This window comes from Achroia grisella, unplaced genomic scaffold (assembly GCF_030625045.1).
Source record: "Achroia grisella isolate CSIRO2021 unplaced genomic scaffold, CSIRO_AGI_Agris_v1 utg540, whole genome shotgun sequence".
Taxonomy (NCBI): domain Eukaryota; kingdom Metazoa; phylum Arthropoda; class Insecta; order Lepidoptera; family Pyralidae; genus Achroia; species Achroia grisella.
In genome coordinates this window covers 2,779,200-2,800,078 of record NW_026712925.1, presented here as the reverse complement: position 1 = coordinate 2,800,078, position 20,879 = coordinate 2,779,200, and the positions used below count along the sequence as shown (strand labels likewise).

The window sequence follows — 20,879 nt, the reverse complement described above, 5'->3', positions numbered from 1 at the left end:
ACAGTGAAAGTGGTTAAAATGTATATTGGACTGCATAAAAATCCATATCAATTCGACGCCATTAATTTCTAATTAATTTCTCAAGACGTATTAACTAGCCCGACTAACAGCAAGTTTAGCCTATCAGCTTTCCTTAATACCACGACGGCCTGAGCCGAGGTTCGAACAGTCGTGATCCATTAGACAAGAGTTGGTCTTCAGCCGTCACATAAGTCCTTCCGCGAATTTGGAGTTCTTACTGCACTCGCTGTTTTTAATCCGTTAATGCTATAAAGGTCAAATACGGCCAACTGCATTAAAATAGTTCTAAAAACCAAATTCTTCCCCTTGTACAAAGCAATCGTATACCATTGGCGCTATTATCATGGAGTAGTAAATCCGTCTGGGCTGCGCCGTAAAGAAAATGCAATTGTAGGTACATAGGTTAATAACTGTCTGGCTAATTTAGGTAACAAAATCATGAACTCATGTTAGTATAAATAACTTAAAAATAGGTACATACATGCTACAATATTAGTAAGCATAGACTTGAAGCAACTAAGGTAGACCGAGTGAGTGTCCTCCAGGTAGTGCGCCACACGCTTCACGCGTGGATCCCGAAGCTGGGAGTAAATGCCCTCTAGATTACGCAATCGCTGTGCATAAAATTCTATGTCCGCGCTTGGCAGTGGAAACTTTGTTCTTTTAAATGCTGTAGAATATTAAATAACACATAATAACAACAGTAAAATACTAGTCGCATGCATACATTTACCAGTGGCAGACGAGAAAATAGTTTGGCTGGGTATTACAGTCACACCTATTCAGCCACCGAGTTTCTTAATTAAGGGTGAGCCAGTGAAATTTCAGCATAGAGACATGACATATTAGTTCTTTATTATATATATATAGGCGACGGACACCACCTACCCCCATGTAGCATATTTGCAATCAATTGCGTAAAAAACTCAAAGGTCATAAATATTATACTAAAAATTTTATTTCCTTGACACTACATCATCATCATCTCATTCTCATTGAATTGAAACACGAAATAAGTGAATTGAAGTTACAATTAGATAGTGCCCACAAAGAAATTGAAAACCTGATAGTGCACACAAAGAAATTGAAAACCTGATAATGGAGAAACTATGTCTAGGAAGAAAAGTGCAAGACCTTGAGAAAAAAAGAGAACAACTTCTACGCATATGTTCTTCGACAAATAAGTATATTTCAAGACTTAATAAATCTTCAAACATGTATGAAAACTGCACAAAAATAATGGAACAAAAAAAATCAAATATTTCAGAAATACCAAGCACTCATATCGATATGTCTTCACTACATATTTTCTCAAATACTACTGAAGATAAACAAAATTTAGATGTGTCACCGTCCGATAAAAAATATATTAGTTATACTGAAAATAAATTATTAGTATTTGGAACACAGCAGCGTCAATGTTATGGGAAAAAAGGAAATATAGTAAATACGATAAATATATTGTTACAGGATTCATTAAACCGAATGCAGAATGTAACACAGTGTTAACTTCTTGTACCGCCATGGACAAAATTAATCCTAAAGTATATAATAGATAAAGTAATTATATGTATTGGAGAAAATTATAGCGACCCTATTAAGGTTACTTCAGAATTATATATGGCTCTTAAGGCACTTGAAGATAATACTGTAATTGTACTCAATGTGTTAAATAATAGGTTTCTAAATGTCAATATGCTGAACAGTAGTCTCAGAATGATATGCAAAAGATTTAAAAATTGTGTATATTTGCAAAATACTCAATATTGCCGAAAATTCTAGAAGAAACATGTGATAAGGTAAATTTTCTTATTGACAGTATTGACTACAATAATAAATTCTTAAATTTTAAAAATGTTAGGAAGAGTAGCGTAGGTCGCAGAATCGACAATACAAATACTAAATAGTTTAAAAAAGGTACTATTCCTTATTATTTTACTACTAAGTTCCACCAACATCAGATGCTAATTTTTTTCTTAAAAAACTTGACTTTTTATTGCTAGAATTACAGGATAAATGTGGTAAAAAGAAGATTATTCTAACCGGTGATTTAATATTAATACACTAAACTCGGGGAAAACTAATGATTACCTATATGACGTAGCTAATAGTCATAATCTAAAAATACATATAAATGTAGCTACTAGAGGTTCTTCATGTATTGACATATTGAGTAACATTAAGAATGCCAATGTATTTGTGTTATCTCTTCATTTATCTGATCATGATACTGCTCAGTTACTTAATTTCCCTATTAATATTACATGTCAACAGCAAAAAGAGTATTTTATTTAAAAGATATTACAGTATTGAAAATATTACCAAATTTAGGAACTATATAAAAAAATTAATGTTTTCAGATGTATTAGAATCTAGGAATATTAATGTAGCATACAATAAAATTTACGAAATATTTACACTAATATACAAACTTTGCTTCCCAATAAATAAAATTAAAATATATAGGAAAATATCTAAACCAAAATGGATGACAGAGGGTCTAAAATTAAGTTGTAGGAAAAAAAGAGAACTCCGTTTCAAATATTACAAAAATAAAACATCACACGGTAAAAATATATACAGACAATAAAAATATATTTAGAGCACAAAAAATTTACAATATTAGATTAATTGCCAATAGTAAAAATATGTGTAAAGCTTCTTGGCAGATAATAAAGGACGAAACATCTAATACCAAAAAAATGACATAAATCAATGACACAAATAATGACATAAAAGTTGGAATCGAGCCACAACGCGTTCGTGGCCCGGGTCCCCACCAACATGCTGCCCACGTTCATAATGTTCATCACGCTACCGTGGCAGATTGCCGTCGTCAGTGCCGTGACCATAGAGACAATTTTATTTACATATTTTATTATTATTTATTACTTATGTATGTTATAAGTCTATAAGGTATTTATAACATGGGCCATGTAGCCTGAATTAAATAAATAAATAAAAAAAAAATAGTATTAAATATAATGACGAAAATATAATTGACCCTAAACAAATAGCGAATGCATTTAATAATTACTTTATTGACATAACTTCCATTCCCTCAGATAACACTTCATATAATTGCAAGATACGAACCGTAAATGACACGGGTTACTCATTATTTCTGAAACCGTTAACTGTTAATAAAGTTATTAATGAAACAATGGCATTGAAAAACACAAATTCAGAGGGGTTTGACGAAATATCAACAAAAATTATAAAATCATGCATAATGGAATTGGCACCAGTTTTAACATTTCTAATCAACTTATCTTTTGAATGTGGATACTATCCATATCTTTTAAAACTATCAATAGTAAAGCCACTTTATAAAAAGGGCGCTAAAAGTGATATAGCTAACTATAGACCTATATCCCTGATTTCAGTACTATCAAAGTTATTTGAAAAATGTATTATTCATTGATTACTGTTCTAAGTATAATATTATCAATAATGATCAATATGGATTTCAAAGGAATAAATCTACTAGTCTAGCTATCTTATCTATTATAAATGAGGTGTTACAAAATATCATAGAAAAAAACGTGCTTCCGCTTTATTCTTTGACTTAACTAAAGCATTCGATTTTGTATCGCATCATATTTTGTTGAAAAAATTAGAAGCCATAGATATTAGAGGCCCAGCTTTACAATGGTTCGCCTCATACTTGCAAGATCGCAAACAATGTGTAGTTATTGAAAAAATTAATAAAAATAACACCCTAGAATCATAGCAATCCGACTACAGATACAATAAGTCAGGTGTTTCGCAGGGAACAGTGTTAGGGCCAATACTATTTTTTATTTATATTAACGATATACCTTTAATTACACGACATAAATGTGTTTTATTTGCGGATGATATTTCTATGATTGTGACATGTGATAAAAATATTGACAATAATGAATATGAAACGCATATTAATAATGTGGATAAATGTATAATAAATTGGCTTGACATTAATAATCTAAAAATTAATTTATTAAATACAAATTATATAGAATTTTGTAAGAAAAATACTGTACAAAATTTAAATATTGCACACGACAACGTAAATATCGAGGAAGTTATGGATGTAAACTTTCTTGGAGTTATTATAGACAAAAACCTTAATTGGAAACTTCATATTGATAAAGTATGTAACAAAGTTAACAAATTCGTTTGTTTTGAAAAAAATAAAGAATATAACAAATCAAAATACAGCTCTAACAGTTTACCACGCTTATGTAGCATCCGTTTTAAGGTACAGCATCATTGTCTGGGGTAACAGTGGGCATTTAAACAGAGCTTTCATTGCACAAAAAAAATGTCTGAGGGCAATATGCGGCACCACCCCGCGTACGTCTTGTAGGACATTATTTATCGAACTTGGAGTATTAACGGTACCTTCAATGTATATATTGGAAGTCTGTAATCATGTTAAACGGCATCAAGAACTTTTTACGAAAGCCAAGGACATATATCCACGTAACACTCGTAATGCAGAGAGGTTAGTTTTAGACATTATCCCGAGAACATCACTGTACCAAAATAATAGCACGGCTATGTTTATTAAAATTTATAATAAAGTATATATCTATATACTATCAAACAATGTAATATAAGGCATTTTAGGGCAAGGTTACAGGAGTGGCTAATTGGAAAAAACTTCCACAGTATAAGGGATTATTTGACATACGAACTCTGACTTCATGTAATTATAGTTTTAATAATATTGATTGACATTAGTGGAATACTGTGACATTTATTATTTTATTGTGGTACCTATTATAATGTTTTAATGAAATTTAAATATTACATATTGTAATTATGATATCATTTTCAATATTTGCATACCTCTACGGGGTGCTGCATGTCGTGTACTTATATTATATTGTAAGATCAAAATTACCATGTAGCAGGCAAATAAATAAATTATTATTATTTAGTGAAATAGTTTTTACTGAAAGTAGATTTCCCAAAATTTTACTATTCATGCATTGTGACAATTAACTTTAGTAGGCATGATGGTGGTTGGTACAGATCAAAAATATACAAGGTGACACAAAATGTTTAATATGAAAAATATTTTATGTTTTAAGAATAATATAAAATACCGCGTTAAAATAAATATCGTACCTATGTAAGAATCCTCTTGCAGCAAGTCATGTACTTGTTGTGCCCACTTTATGATTGCTCCCTCTATGTTTGTTTTTAAATATAAATCTACATCTTCGCCGTCACTACAATGTTACAAAATACCTTTAGATTTACAAATATTAAATTATATTAAAATTCATGTTACGCAACCAATTAAATTTCTCGTATATGTAGTTATTTAATCTCAACACATTACAATACGATTGACACTCAAAGCGAACGTGATACGCCTTTTGTTTTAGGCATCCATAAGCTACGGTAACCGTTTATACCGGGGCCGTATAATTGCGACCACTATGATATAAAATTAATTAAATCTTATCTGTTTATGAAATAAAAGAAAATTAAAAGCAAGTCTTATTCCACCTTTCCTTAAGTCTCGTTTCAGCATGATAAATGTTTTCCACACCAGCTGGCATCGGAAGCATGACTTGACTCGACATTTCTCCTTTAAGCTAGAAATATAAATTGAATAACATATATAACTCTCTCCCTCTCTCTTTATTGCGCTGCAAATTTCAAGGCGCCTTTTTTGTTCTTTTCGAGTTTGCGGTTTTAAACAATCACTTATTTAAAAATCAATATCTCTATTTTTAATAAGCTACTCACCTGATGCATTAAGTTTCTTAAGCCATTGATGTGTCGTTGCATGTCGTTCTTCACAATTTTGGGCCAACCTTTCTGATTTTCCGGATTACATAGTAAAGGACCGATTACTTCATCCGCCATAACACTGATGTCCATTAGAACGTTGCCAGAAATCTCTCCTATAGTGACAGCCTTAAATATTTATAAAAACAAGTGTTAAAAAACATATATAAACTCTTCTTTTTGAGACTAGTCTTACCTTAATGTGATAAAAAGATAGGCAATTGTCAATGAGTTCAAATTGCAATTGAGATTAAAACTTGAGGTAAAATCAATAATAATAATAATGTAAATAGATTTAAAATAATATGAATGGCAACACTTGAGAGAATGTTCATGGTGGTGTTGACTATAGGCCACTGTTGTGTTTTCATTCGGTAGGCCATAAGTTTGTTTGCTATTTCAGTTGTATAAAAAACATCTATAAGAAATGTTACCTTCCGAAAGTTGGCTTGGGTAATTTTGTCTTCAACATTCCTTAAAAAGTATACCATCTTTCCTCTACTTATTGGGGGAAAATTTGTCGCACAAGTAAGCAAGCCTGCGGTGTTCATTCGAAACACGATTAAATCATACTTAGGTATATCGAAAAATCTGAATAGAATATGCTGAAAAAAGATATCATAAAGTGTATGTAATATAATGTCTTTTTATAATGTCGTTTCTTTGTAAAAATGTATTAGTGAGACTGAGGTATCCCATGCAGATAACAGTTATACAGTCTACATCGGAACTTTTCATGTATTTTTTAAGGTTAAAGGTGAATGATTGCTGGTATTATAAATGATAAAAGTTGATTCAATGCATCTCATAAGGTATATACTTGTATTTTTTGGGGATTATTTCAAGGTGTATTTTTTTTAAACGGTGACTATTTTTTCCCTATTAGATTATTTGTCTGTATTGGTTCAATATAATCTATGACGATTTACTCATATCACACGAGCTGTAACTGATGTAACTATTAATTATACATTTTGTATTAATAAACATAATGAAAATGGTATCATTAAATTGTTAACTTTTTTAAAACCATAACTATATACTTACTCTTTCATCGCTTGTAATAAACTTATTCCATTTATCTACTTTCTGCTTAAATGTCTTAAGTAAATATTCACTCATAAATTCCAATCGTGTATCAACTTCTTCTTTCTGCAAAAAAAGTTATTTGTAAAGTTTTAATCTCGTCAGATCTCTCACGGTGTAGGCAGAGACACAGGTGCCATTAGTTTCTACAAAATTAACAAAGAAAATATGTCGGACATTTGAGACGACACGTTTTTTCAAAAAAGGTATATTAAGAATCGGCAACGCGCACTTAACATCCTGGTATTTCAGGCGTCCATAGGCCATGCTATGGTAACCGTTTACCATCAGACAGGCCATATGCTTGTTTGCCACCACCTTAATATAAAAAAAACGATCTAATAAACATTATTATAAAAGAAAGGGATCTCAAAATATAATTAATAATAATAATAATCTCAGGACAATTCACACAGCACCATCTAGACCCCAGTTACGCTAGCTAAAGCTTGTGTTATGGGTACCAGACAACTGATATAAATACACAGATATTATTTTTTTTCGTAAATACATACATATTATACATAGAAAACACCCAGACCGATACAAACAATCATACTCATGAATACTATGTTTGTGCCGTGCATGTAATCGAACCCGCGACCATCGGACGTAAAACGATGTGCTATACCGCTAGACCACTGAGGTCGTCTAATTAAGTACCTCAGGCAGTTTATGTGAAATATAATTTTGAAATTAGAGAGATTCTTGACCTACAACAATATTGTTGTAGGTTGTTGTAGGATTACATGGAAGTAATTCCATGGAATGATTTAGGTAAATGCCGTTCCTATGAGCATTTTTGAAAATTCTTATTTTATATATTAAATAAACGCTTATAACATAAACCTATATCACCGATTTAATTTCCTATAGGTACTTAGTAGCTTTCACAGTGATTGGTCAGACAAGAAAAATAATCATGAATATGGATGTATATTAATATTTACTGTAGTATCTATAGAATATTCGTCACGTATCTAAGGTATGAATTTAAATTATTATGTTCTAACACAAAAATTAAATTTTTCGTTATATATACATAATCATAGTCCCCATATGTGTTTATTTACATTAAGTTGCCGTGCAATTGGAGTTGAAACAATAATTTTAATTGAAATATCGTCAAGTTAACAGGGCAGGTATATCAATAGATAAACAAATTCGCACTGATTAATTAACAACACCTACATTATTAGTAGTATTTGTCCCTACGAATACAAGCAATAATAATGTCTATGCTTACATCTCCCATTTTGGATTCTATATACGAACTTTATCTTGTGTAGAATTCAAAAAAATAAATGAGAAAGTATCATGTTCAAATATAATATGATAATAGTAAGCATTACGTTCTTTCTACTTTATGCAATATCAACTACTATTGCCAATAGGCAATTTATCAGTCCCTATGACAACAGTATTATGAAATCGATTTTTAAATTCCGTTGCATAAATTTTGAATGTTTTTTTTTCTGTGATTACCGGAAATAAACTATAGAGACAATCTTAAGCTATTACATTATTCTAAAGATATTACACGATCACTAAACATAATCCAATATTAGCAGTGTTGTTCATCATAGTTCAAATTAATTTTATCAAAATATTCAGAGCAATTATAATGCGTAGATTTTATGCTATTGACGCCAAGGACAATATGTGTTCCAATTATTAAGAATCTCCTGTGCTGCAGTGGAACAAGTCGAAGAAGAAATCATACTAAAACAGTTAATGTTATTTAAATAAGCAATCTCCAATACTCAATCTACAGATAACCTTATAAAAGTGTATGTGTATAATTGTCAGAGATAAATCTCAATGTCATGTCAAGTTGGCGATCTATATGTCAATTGTCTGTCATTGTCAACGGTCTATTTACGCGCCAAAAATTGTGGTCTTAGGCATTAAACTGATACTTTTGTCGTTTCCTAAAGTAAAGTAAACTTAACTTAATAATTACAATTGAGTTACTATTCTTGAACTGTGTCTATAATCGTCGTTAAATTATGGAAGGCTTTGATGATCCAGGAGTTTTCTTTTCTGATAACTTTGGTGTTGAAGAGAATGAATCTCAAGATCAAATTAACCTACAAGCTGTGAAAAAGAAATTTAAAGAATTTATACGACAATTTCACACTGGAAACTTTAATTTCAAATATAGGTAGGCAATCTATATATATCTATAATATATAGGTTAATAATGTTTTATGTATATTTGTGATTACATCTATTATTACATCGAATATTGAAAATAAACACCTATGTTTACTCCTAAAATTTACTCTTTACCCTCTTTTTATACTCTTATCAGTCACTATTTTCTATGTTAATAACAGATAATAATATGTTTTGAGTTTTATTAGTTTTATGAGTTCAACAATACTAGACCTAACACATTTTGTTCTTGCTTTAATAATGTGAAACAATAATAATTATTGTATTTCAACAACATTAAAATCAAGTTGTGTATTTAATAATTAAATTAATACCAATATTTTATGTCTAAATTTTAATATTTACAGAGATGCTCTTAAACGTAATTACAATTTAAGCCAATATTGGGTAGAAATAAATATTGAAGATTTATCAAGCTTTGATGAAGTTCTAGCTGAGAAACTGTATAAAAAGCCTACTGAACATCTGCCTATATTAGAAGAGGCAGCAAAGGAGGTAACAATATTTTCTGTATTTCGTATTATTTCATACATTGCTCAGTTGCCTTGCAGCTCTAAAACCTGTATGCAGTAAGAAAGTTTACCTATTTAATTAACTTTGTTATTATTATATGCACTAAAAAGATTTAAATTAATCTTCAAAGTCTACTTTAGTGTAAACTACTCATATAATGTATCTGCATAATATGATTCACTTAGGAATTGATATAAAATATAAATATTATTTGCATGTTTGATTCTCACAAAATGAAATTCATAGAAACAGTATTGTTTATTTAATATTGATGAACAATAGACTCAAATCAATTCAATAAAAAATATTTCGATTTCTATCAATTATTAGAAAATTGTACAAGTTTTTATATTCATCCTTTCAAAATAGTTGGTTTATCTCAGTAGTTGGCCCTCAGCTAATCGAAACCAATAATAGGTTTGGAGTGCATTGGAATTATTTAGGAAAATACATTTATTTAGATATTTAATAATAACTTCACAGTTAGCTGATGAGTTAACAGCACCAAGGCCGGAAGGTGAAGAAAAAGTTGAAGATATCCAAGTACTACTGACTTCCGATGCACATGCTTCAAATTTACGAGAACTTAAAGTAAGTAATATTTTGTTTATTTTACAACTTATAGTTTTTTTGAAGCAATTGAATTGCTTCAAAATAACTGTTTAACATATCAAATGATATTAAATTTTATATATAAATATTTAATATCATTTGATTTTTAAATGAATTTTCTATATTTACATAATTTTCTTTATGTGAACTTAACTTTCAAGTTGTGCATGTACTAAATGTGTATAATTTTCAGTCAGAAACTGTCTCCAGATTAGTAAAAATACCAGGGATAGTGATATCTGCGTCTGGCATTAAAGCAAAAGCCACCAAAATATCCATACAATGTCGTTCGTGCCGAAACATTATACCCAATTTACCAGTCAAGCCAGGTTTGGAAGGATATGTTATGCCGAGGAAGTGTAACACGTAAGTTTACCATGTGGAATATATAATGAGTAACATGTATATACTGGACTTCTTATAATAATAATAACAATTCGATAAATAGTATTATATTCAACATTTATAGCATATTCATTATTTATTTATAGCCTTAAGAGAAGTTAAACACTGAAATAATTTATTCATTTATAAATAATACATTTAATTTCTTTAAATTTACTTACATTTTAATTTTTTATTCCCTAAGTTATCATATCATATTTCATAAATAATTATTAGGAAAGTATTTAAATTTTTTCTACAAGTATCAATTGTAATAGAGAAAATAGAGTCAACAAGATTTATACTATATTGTTTAAGTATATTTAATAAGAATATAAAAATACAATTTATTTACAGAGAACAAGCTGGCCGGCCCAAATGTCCTTTGGATCCATATTTTATTATTCCCGATAAATGCAAATGTATTGACTATCAGGTTTGTTTCAAATGAATTCTTATTTAAGTAATGATTCATATTTATTTAAACTAATTTTGTAAATGTGATATGCCTGTCCACTAATATTATTACAAAATTGCTATGTTTTTAAGGCAGTTAAAAAATGAAATTTTTTAAAAAAAATTATATATTTTTAGGTTTTGAAGTTGCAAGAATCTCCAGAAAGCATTCCACAGGGTGAACTACCCCGTCATCTGACAGTATACTGCGAGCGTGTACTATGTGAACGCGTTGCACCTGGCGCCAGAGTTACTGTGCTGGGAATATATTCTATTAAAAAAATTGCAAAAATTGGAGTAAGCACTGATATTTTATAATATTACTATCTGACCTGCGCAACTTCGCCTGCATCACACTTCCTTGACATTTATTTATTGTGCCTAATTTACATAATATCTTTTTAAATTATAACCTGTGTATTCTTTGGATTACGTATAAGCTATATTACTGTAAAGTTTCATTAAAATCCATTCAGTACTTTTTGTGTTCCAAAGTAAAAAACATCCTTTCATCTATACTCATTCATCAAATTTTGCACATTGATAATATTAGTAAGATTTTATTAAAATTCTAAAGACCACCAAATTTATTAATTAATTATAATAATGAATTTCAGATTTACAAAGAACAATTATTGTTTATAAAATTTTGTGCATGCAAATTTATTTTATAAAAGTAACTACAATTATAAAAAAAATAGTTTATATTTATCACTGAATCTAGTTCATTAGAATCAATATACAATTTAATTTTGTCTTTAGCTATAGTTTATATTATTATTATGAGCAATGGTTTCTACCCTCCATCCGATAGACTGATTGCATCTCTCTCTAACAATAAAAAGAAATAGTTTCATTAGCTTTATAATTTACTGACAGAGAGAAGGTCGTGATAAAGGGTCAGTTGGTGTCCGTTCATCGTACCTCAGAGCTGTAGGCCTGACGGCTGAAGAAGGTGTTACGGGTGGCTTACGTCCGTTCACAGCAGAGGAAGAAGAACAGTTTAGAAGACTAGCAGCTTCGCCCGATATCTATGAACGCATTGCGAAGTCAATTGCGCCCAGTGTATTTGGTGCAGTTGATATGAAAAAAGCCATTGCTACATTACTATTTGGAGGTTAGTATATGATGCAATTATGAGATCAGATATTAATTACTATGTTGCTTTTATTGTTTATTACAAAAGAATTTAAATAAAATAATAAATCATAAGATCTGTTAATATAATGTATCATTTGATGGACATAGGTTCCCGTAAAAGGCTCCCCGATGGCCTGACCCGACGTGGGGACATCAATATATTGCTACTTGGAGACCCTGGCACAGCTAAATCACAACTTCTGAAGTTTGTAGAGAAAGTTGCCCCCATTGGCGTGTACACTTCAGGGAAGGGCTCCAGTGCCGCTGGTCTCACTGCTTCGGTTATTCGAGATCCTGGAAGTGTAAGAACAGAAATATATAATATATATTGTGTAAAATCTTAGAATTGATTATTGATGTAGTCAATCATTCCTTGAAATAGTTACATTTTATAAAATTAATATAGTCATACTAGTCATATCCTTTAATATTATGTTCTCATTTGTTATATGAAACTGTTCACATGTTAATTATTATGTATGTATTACATTTTCATTTTGTTTCTTGGTAATACTTATAACTTTGTGACATACTCAATATATTAATAATGCATTTTTTTTAAATATTAATTTATTTACTTTCTTTCATTTCATAGCGCAACTTTGTGATGGAAGGCGGTGCGATGGTACTGGCCGATGGCGGCGTGGTCTGCATTGACGAGTTCGACAAGATGCGAGAAGATGATCGTGTTGCTATTCACGAAGCTATGGAGCAACAAACTATTTCTATTGCAAAGGTCTATACATTATTATATTTAGCTCACATTACATATATATAAATAATAAAGAGAAATAAATATTCTCGATTTATTGTGTTATATTAATTAACTACATATATATACAATTTCATTAAAGTAATTTTTTAATATGCCACATAATCCATACATATTTTTAGAATATTGAGTATTTCCATGTCAAGAATATATTCTTTGCCATCTAATAATATTCCTGCCAGTTTTTTTTTAAATTAATATGCTGTTAGTTTTTTATGCGTCTCATTGTCTCTAGTTGATAAGGGGGAGAGACATATTAATTAAGGGAGAATTTGTTATATCAGATATCAATTAACGGATACAGGAGAAATTCCTAGCATAGTGTGATTCTAAGTTATTTAGACTGAGTGCACCAGACAGTTTTAGTCTTTACACCGATCTAAAATTGCTTGTCTTATGTAAAACATTTTGTCATAAATCAATTTTATAATACTTGGTATTTGTTAATTCAATGATGTTTACTAGACTATTTTATTATTTATTTTCAGGCTGGTATAACAACAACACTGAATTCTCGATGCTCAGTATTGGCGGCTGCGAACTCTGTCTTCGGACGGTGGGACGACACAAAAGCCGATGACAATATCGATTTTATGCCTACCATCCTATCCAGATTCGATATGATCTTTATTGTCAAAGATGAACATGATCAGAATCGTGATATTGTAAGTCTAACATTTTTGTAATAACTGTATATTATATGATAACTGTCACTTTCATACAAGTAATCTTTGAAAATACCTATTTCTGTTAACACCAGGGTCACTGAGAATAGATAGTGAGATCCAAGTGCTATTTCTACAGACAGGGGTGCTTTGGTGCTTATGAATAATACAAAAATATTATTTCCATAGACGCTGGCAAAGCACATAATCTCTGTTCATATGGGGGGCGACAGTGCAGAGCGTGAAGGGGACGCTGCGGCAGGAGAGTTACCGCTGGCACTGTTGCGACGATACGCTGCGTATTGTCGCGCACGCTGCGGACCACGCCTCGCAGAAACTGCCGCCGAGCGACTGCGCGCCCGCTACGTGCTTATGCGCACAGGGGCCTCACACCACGAGCGGCAAGCGGACAAACGCCTCTCCATACCTATAACTGTCAGGTATACATTACACTGTGTCATTCAGCTTCAAATGGTATTTTTTAAAGATTGTAGTAAAATATTTATTGCGCACATGCTAAAAGGCGGTCTTCCCTAATGAAGACCGCATTTTAGCATAGCGATTTATCTATGTATATGTATGTATATATATGGATTATCGATTTTTGCAAATAATACACCACTAATTTGTACTCAAACAATAATCGACACTTATTGCACTATTAAATCACTAATGACAACTGTCGTTGGTGTTGCCAGACGAAGAACAACTTAAGCTAAGCCCAAAATTTGTAAGAATGTTTTGGAATCACATGGAGATTAATCTCATTTATAGTTGGTAGTAATTGAGGTTAGCAGTCCCATTATTAACAACTAGCTAACCACCCCGGCTTTGCACGGGTGTACACGTATTACACATTCCTATTGTATCACTCTATCTATTAAAAAAACCCGCTTTATAAGCCGTGGCGTAATTTTAAAGATTTAAGCATACATAGGGAGAGTCAGCAACAGCAACTTTATTTTATACTATGTAATAATGATGATACACAATCCACTCTTCCCAATTTGGAGCGGTTGCGGGATCGTTGCGGTGGCTAGATTTTTAAAAGTAGTAAAGGGTCTGTAATAGTTCTACATGAATAAAGATGTTTTGAGATGATTTTGTTTACATGATGGCAATTACCATCTCAGTTTATATTCACACGGTCCCCCTGGAAACCATCAGGTCTTATTAGTGTAGGTCATTTGTCATAAGGTCTAGATGACATCACTTCATACTCATCCGATTAGTCTCCACTGGTGCCCCGCCAGCGCATTCGTCTGCTTCATGACATTATCCTCAATCGTAAATAGGAAAAAAATCAATCTTACATGATTATAAAACTTTCACTTTACAGACAATTGGAAGCCATTGTCCGGATATCGGAATCCTTAGCGAAAATGCGCTTACAACCTTTTGCCACTGAGGCGCACGTTAATGAAGCTCTTCGCTTATTCCAAGTGTCGACACTAGACGCGGCTATGACTGGCAGTTTAGCAGGTATATTTATAATTTACTAACAACCAGATCACATATAACAATATGACGTATACAATATAGCTACTACTTGCTCTGAATTCATTGCCAATGTATAAAGATCAAATAATTAATCAAGCTGACTTAAAAATGTTCACTCATTCTTCCTTTTCATACTTGTATGTGCATTGTGATTACAGTCATATTATTTTTCAGGGGCAGAAGGCTTTACAACTGAGGAAGATCATGAAATGTTATCACGTATTGAAAAACAATTAAAACGCAGATTCGCAGTCGGCTCTCAAGTATCAGAACAGACTATTATTCAGGACTTCCTAAGACAAAAGTACCCTGAACGAGCTATTCTCAAAGTTATCCACACGATGATAAGACGCGGTGAACTGCAACATCGTCTCCAAAGGAAAATGCTTTACAGATTGTCGTGAATTTCATTTTATATGTTAAACTTATTTTTTTTTTTATAAATAAAATCCAATTTTGACAAAACAAATTTATTTAATTATTCAATATGTAACTTAAAAGCATACATGTAACATTTTTTTAAATCAGTTAAACTGATTCGTTATAAAGCTAAGCAGTTACGCTAGTCTTGACACCATAATAATATAGATAATTACAATAGAGGTAGTTATTATATACTTTATTCCTGATATATGTGAATGACCTCTGTAAGTTACATCTAATGAATTCAAGAATGGTCACTTATGCAGATGATACGGCGTTAATCGTTTACGGTAAAGACTGGACTGAAGCACAGAATTGTGCGGAATCCGCATTCTGATTTGTGATGCAATGGTTGTTTAATAATTTACTTCCACTAAATATGGACAAAACTAGATATATGACATTCGCTCCAAGATTATCATCTCAACCCGATCCTTCATTTTCACTGACTGCACATACATGTAACTTATCTGACATAAATTGTAATTGTCTCCAAATTATTCGCACTAATAACATAAAATACCTGGGCATACAAATTGATAGTACCTTATCATGGAACTTTCAAATTGAGTCTCTAATATCTAGAGTCAGGAAATTAATATATATCTTCAGAAATCTACGAAATAGCGCAGATTTAATGACACTAAAAAATGTATATTTTGCACTTGCACTCTTTGATAAGTTATTGTATCTCGGCCTGGGGAGGATCAGGGAAATGCTTATTATTGCGATTGGAAAGATCCCAAAGAGCTGTACTAAAGGTAATGATTAAGAAGCCTATTTATTATCCCACTAAAGAATTGTATTCCCTTTGTTATGTACTGACCGTAAGACAGACATACATATTCAGGAGCGTACTCCGTAGACATTCAGATATAGCTTTCAACCCTAACTTTCATCATAGTAAACGTAGACCTAGTATAGTTTGTCCAACACAATCATCTAATCTTGCAGTAGTTCGACGGCAATATCAATATCTTGGTTCAGTGTTATATAACAAAATTAATAAGATAGTTTCCATTTATCCACATACACTCCGCGAATCTAAAATATTGTTGTTTCAATGGCTTCAGAAATTAGATTACGACGACACTGAAAATCTCGTAAAGGTTTGAAATGTATTTGAATATATATAAAAAAACTCACATCCATACCATCCAACATATACATTTACACAGATACATATACTTACAGATCTATATAATAACACATCAAATCGAATTATGCTCACTACAAATCATAAACATTAAATTACATTATAGCATTCGTTCGTTCGTCTTAAGTTTTTTCATTGTAATATTTTTACATACAGGTAACCTAATTAGTGAATATTGGCTAAGAATTTTGTATTTAATTTAACTTATTTATCTTCCTAAAAGTTATGTTGTAAACGTAATCATGCATGCCTTTGCTTTGCTTTTTATTATTTTTTATTATATAAATTTATTGTATTTGCTACTGGAACGCTAACGCCTCTGTCTTAAGGAGGTGGGCGTTGACGGCCACGACACAGTATTACTTACTAATGTGGCTGTTATCGATAACACTACCCTACTTTGTAAAATATTATATATTTTTAGTTCCAATAAAAGAATTATTATTATTATTATTATTATTATTGACTAGAATTATCAATAAAGTTTAGTAGATAGTAACTAATGTTTTTCATCATTACTGGATTATGAATGTAAATGGATACTCTGGATGGTTTTCGACACCTTTCCAAAACAAAAAGTTAAAAATACGTCCCTTTTCACCTCTATCCAACTTCTTAATACTGTTATTTTCTTCAGGTGTCAATTCAAAATCATATATATCCATATTCTCCTAAAAACAAGACGATTGTTTGTTTTTCAATGAGTATAGAAACATGAGAGTTAAAAGCAAGTTGTATATATTTTGAATATCACGTACAGATAATAGTTGATCATATTATAAACATATTTGTCATTTTAAATAGTCAGTATTACCTAGTCGAAATATAAATATATAATGATTCATATATATATTTGTGGAATGTGTTCTCGGCAGACAGTGACAAATACAGACACAAAACAAGGTAATTATATTAAATGAGTTTGTCAACTACTGTACGGCAGGACCGATTTGAATTAAATTTTGTTTATTTCAATAGGTTCCTGGATTATTTGAAAACAAAAATGAACCCAGTAGATATATATGTAGAGTGGAATATATAAAGTGGACTACATAATTACCTTTAACCTATGTTCACTAGTACTCTTGGGAATAACAACAATCTTCTGTTTAAGGAGAAAATTAAGCAAAATTTGTGCAGTTGTTTTACCATGATGATCAGCAATAGCTTTCACTTCAGAATGTCCAAGTAAATCAGGAAATGTATCAGGGCTGAAAAAATATATCACTAGAATTTATTTAGAGTCCCGGGCTTTCACGACATGTTGGTGAAACAGGCTGGGAATACATAATCAGGCGAATGTAATCTCTTTGAATAGCAACGATATTAAAATATTCTTGTGAAGATTTCAGCGCCTCGTGAAGTAAAATTAAATCAGTATCAATATGGTATTTAGTGAAATAAATAAATTGAACTTGAATACTGATCTGTACTCTACTTAATTATGACGAATAGTTTGTCAACGTAGTACTGTATGATTTTAGTTAAATATTTATAGTGTAATTATGATAGCCATAAACTAGAAATTACGAGCAAGCATTAGCATACTTTGTCATAATCTTATAGTTCATAAACAAGTTTCCCATTGATTTTTCTTAATATAAATTTAAATATACAAAAAAGCACACACCTATAATTATATTTGGTGACAAAATGATCCTTGGCTCCAGGGCTACCTAGGGGTGCATAAGCTGTAACTATTATATCATTTTCTTCACAGAACTGGACTAGTTTTCGCTGTTGGAAATACGCGTGTAATTCCACTTGCAGCACTTGTGGCTTTATTGTAGCCTCTTTGATAATTTTGGATATTTGGCTCTCATTGAAGTTTGATAATCCTAAGTTGCGTACAAGTCCTTCTTTTTGACATTCCTCCATTTTCTATTATAATAAATATTATATTTAAAATAAATAAATTCAAAAATAATCATTTATATATATCCCAAAACATAACATGTTTATAATACCATCTAGCGATATTACATACTGGATATGATCTGAATAATAACCAAACTTACAAGTATGAATGGTATATTTGTGATAAGTTTACATCATGCCTATCCAAGACGGCCGTAAAAATTTTATAATAACTCTCCTAAATGTCTTGTTTGTAACAAAAAAGTTTAGCTCCAAATTGTTTATATACAATATATATATTGTAATAAAACAATAAATTATATAAATAAACATGATGGCATTATAAATAAGTTTTTATTGATTATTTCACTGCACCCAACTTTCAAAAAACAAAAGGCTTTCAATTCAACTGTATTTTTTTTATACATTACTTGAGACCTTTCTGTAACATGAACCAATTTTCATAATTCTTTTTATTATGTGAAAGCTGGAGCATCTCCTTAATTATATATAATGCAATTGGTGTTTTCGTGGCCTCATCATATACCAAGTTAAAGTCACGAAATCTATTCGTTTTAGTGGGCTCATATACCACGTGATGTGGTATGAACTCACCTTCCAAGTTGCTATGTGGTCTGTTTCCATATCCAAAACATATTCTCCTGAAGGGTTCACTAATGGGGTTAAGGTCTCAGGGTTGCATTGAAAGCCAAATGAAACATGTATTAAATACAAGTCCACATAATCTAGTTGCAGTATATTTAGTTGTAGTTCCAAAAACTTCTTGACATCAGAAGCTCGATTTCCGACATGAGGTAGCTGAAATTTCAGACAAACTAATACCTAATACCAAGTATGAAAACTTCTTTATACTACTGATTAATTTAATATTGTTAAACAGTAAACAGAACAGAAGAAGAGGTACATAAAGAGGACCAACCGAAACCTGTCCCGCTTACACTACGCGACCAGGGAGCAGGACACACACAGGACACAGGACACAGTCAACTACATACGGACCAGAAGTAACCTAACTCTGAGGGTGACACGCAGCTGAAATCGAGTCATAACGCTAGTTTTAAGGCGTTTGTGGCTCAAGTTCCCACCAACATGCTGCCACCTTCATGAAGGAGGCTTACTGGCCGCAGTGTGTGGTCTATTGGCGCTAACAATTGCAGATTATCATCATCAGTGCAGTGATCACACAGACAATTTATATTTCATTTCGTGTTAATTTATATTATTTATTTGTATGTTAGTCTGTAAGGTATTTTATTTATTAAATACATAAATAACATAAAATAAAAATTATTGAAGATTATGATAATTCATGGTGAGAAGTTATTTCATATGCTACCAAATTTACGCCTTATTTCCAGATAGATTATCTAAGTAAATATGTTTTATAAAACTGAAAGTCAATAAATATGGTCCACTCTCAGTTAGCGTGATTGTGATGTTACAAAACACAAGAAAAGTATCAAGGGCAGTAAAGAATGTACTAGTGTTGACAATATCCCTCATATCTTACCATACCTCGTCTCGTATTATCTGTCTAATATTCACTGCCTTATTTACCATTACCAATGTGTTTGAATCATTTTTTTACTTTTATTTCTTTTTCTTTTTAATATTGTTTACAAATATTTTGAAATAAGTCATTATTTATTTAATACCTACCCTTATTATTATCACACTCACCTTAGTAGTAATAAACAGATCATTTCTTGTTCCTTTTCCATTTTCTAACCATTTTTTAATAGCATTACCAATAGCTTTCTCATTATTATAATTAAATGCTGTATCAATGTGTCTGTATCCTAGCTCTAAAGCATTGTAAACAACTGTTTCTATTATATCAGAGGAAGCCTGAAAGAAAATTTTATTCAAAACACCAACGTTATTAGGTTACTATTAATTACAATTGATCTATTGTTACCTGCCAAGTTCCCAAACCCAAAGTGGGCATTAGATCGTTTGTTTGTGAAAGTGTAACGTATTTCATATCTTTGATATTAACAATGCACCAGAAATCTGAAAATAAAGAGACCACAAATACAACCGTTCATCAACACAGCACATAGTTTGTTATGAAAAGAAATTGGAAACATGCCAATAACTACATATATCACAATTTTAACATTGTGTGTTCATGACACATATTTGTGTTATAAATATTTTAGTATTAATTGACCTGGATTCGACTGGATTTTTGAATAAGCAATGGATCTCTTGAATAGCTCTAAATTCGTATTACGCGTTACAAAGTATTGATTTTATTCTGCGGACCACCAGTTCTGACATAATACCGGCCGGCGAAAATTTT

At 31.2% G+C, this 20,879-nt stretch overlaps 3 protein-coding genes across 5 annotated transcripts in view; 1 reads left to right on the top strand and 2 right to left on the bottom strand.

Annotated features, from left to right (window-relative positions):
• The window catches only part of LOC131847796 (dynein beta chain, ciliary-like), a 54,811-nt gene extending 46,659 nt beyond the window's left edge, over window positions 1–8,152 (bottom strand). Inside the window, exons 1-7 of the mRNA XM_059197447.1 lie at window positions 8,144–8,152; window positions 6,859–6,963; window positions 6,246–6,416; window positions 5,770–5,940; window positions 5,527–5,615; window positions 5,140–5,243; window positions 503–691 (exon numbers count right to left, since the gene is read on the bottom strand). Coding sequence (XP_059053430.1) covers window positions 503–691; window positions 5,140–5,243; window positions 5,527–5,615; window positions 5,770–5,940; window positions 6,246–6,416; window positions 6,859–6,963; window positions 8,144–8,152 — 838 coding nt within the window. The remainder of the gene's footprint in view (window positions 1–502; window positions 692–5,139; window positions 5,244–5,526; window positions 5,616–5,769; window positions 5,941–6,245; window positions 6,417–6,858; window positions 6,964–8,143) is intronic.
• Window positions 8,153–8,774: 622 nt separating this feature from the next.
• On the top strand, window positions 8,775–16,987 carry LOC131847696 (DNA replication licensing factor Mcm5). The gene is made up of 13 exons (XM_059197328.1): window positions 8,775–9,061; window positions 9,423–9,570; window positions 10,072–10,179; window positions 10,394–10,566; window positions 10,942–11,020; window positions 11,179–11,337; window positions 11,920–12,157; window positions 12,289–12,482; window positions 12,776–12,916; window positions 13,441–13,617; window positions 13,807–14,057; window positions 14,957–15,099; window positions 15,292–16,987. The coding sequence occupies exons 1-13, from the start codon at window positions 8,907–8,909 to the stop codon at window positions 15,519–15,521; spliced, it is 2,196 nt and encodes a 731-aa protein (XP_059053311.1). The 5' UTR covers window positions 8,775–8,906; the 3' UTR covers window positions 15,522–16,987.
• Window positions 16,988–17,148: 161 nt separating this feature from the next.
• On the bottom strand, window positions 17,149–20,834 carry LOC131847698 (1,5-anhydro-D-fructose reductase-like). 3 transcript variants are annotated; one of them, XM_059197331.1, is made up of 7 exons: window positions 20,748–20,834; window positions 20,493–20,587; window positions 20,255–20,422; window positions 19,169–19,372; window positions 18,327–18,577; window positions 17,757–17,907; window positions 17,149–17,367 (listed from the first exon to the last, which is right to left on the bottom strand). In XM_059197331.1, the coding sequence occupies exons 2-7, from the start codon at window positions 20,556–20,558 to the stop codon at window positions 17,212–17,214; spliced, it is 996 nt and encodes a 331-aa protein (XP_059053314.1). In that variant the 5' UTR covers window positions 20,559–20,587; window positions 20,748–20,834; the 3' UTR covers window positions 17,149–17,211. The 3 variants fall into 3 exon arrangements, with proteins under 3 accessions (XP_059053314.1, XP_059053313.1, XP_059053315.1); XM_059197330.1 differs by having other exon boundaries at window positions 20,493–20,834; XM_059197332.1 differs by having other exon boundaries at window positions 17,253–17,367; window positions 17,846–17,907; window positions 20,493–20,834.
• Between the last annotated feature and the right edge of the window lie 45 nt (window positions 20,835–20,879).

Coding starts and splice junctions, on each gene's coding strand:
- LOC131847696 (XM_059197328.1), top strand. CDS start 8,907: ATGGAAGGCTTTGATGATCCAGGAGTTTTCTTTTCTGATAACTTTGGT. Junction 13,618..13,806: donor ATGATCAGAATCGTGATATT/GTAAGTCTAACA, acceptor TTATTTCCATAG/ACGCTGGCAAAGCACATAAT. Junction 14,058..14,956: donor TCCATACCTATAACTGTCAG/GTATACATTACA, acceptor TTCACTTTACAG/ACAATTGGAAGCCATTGTCC.
- LOC131847698 (XM_059197330.1), bottom strand. CDS start 20,558: ATGAAATACGTTACACTTTCACAAACAAACGATCTAATGCCCACTTTG. Junction 20,423..20,492: donor TGGGTTTGGGAACTTGGCAG/GTAACAATAGAT, acceptor ATTTTCTTTCAG/GCTTCCTCTGATATAATAGA. Junction 18,578..19,168: donor ACCACATAGCAACTTGGAAG/GTGAGTTCATAC, acceptor TTATTATAATAG/AAAATGGAGGAATGTCAAAA.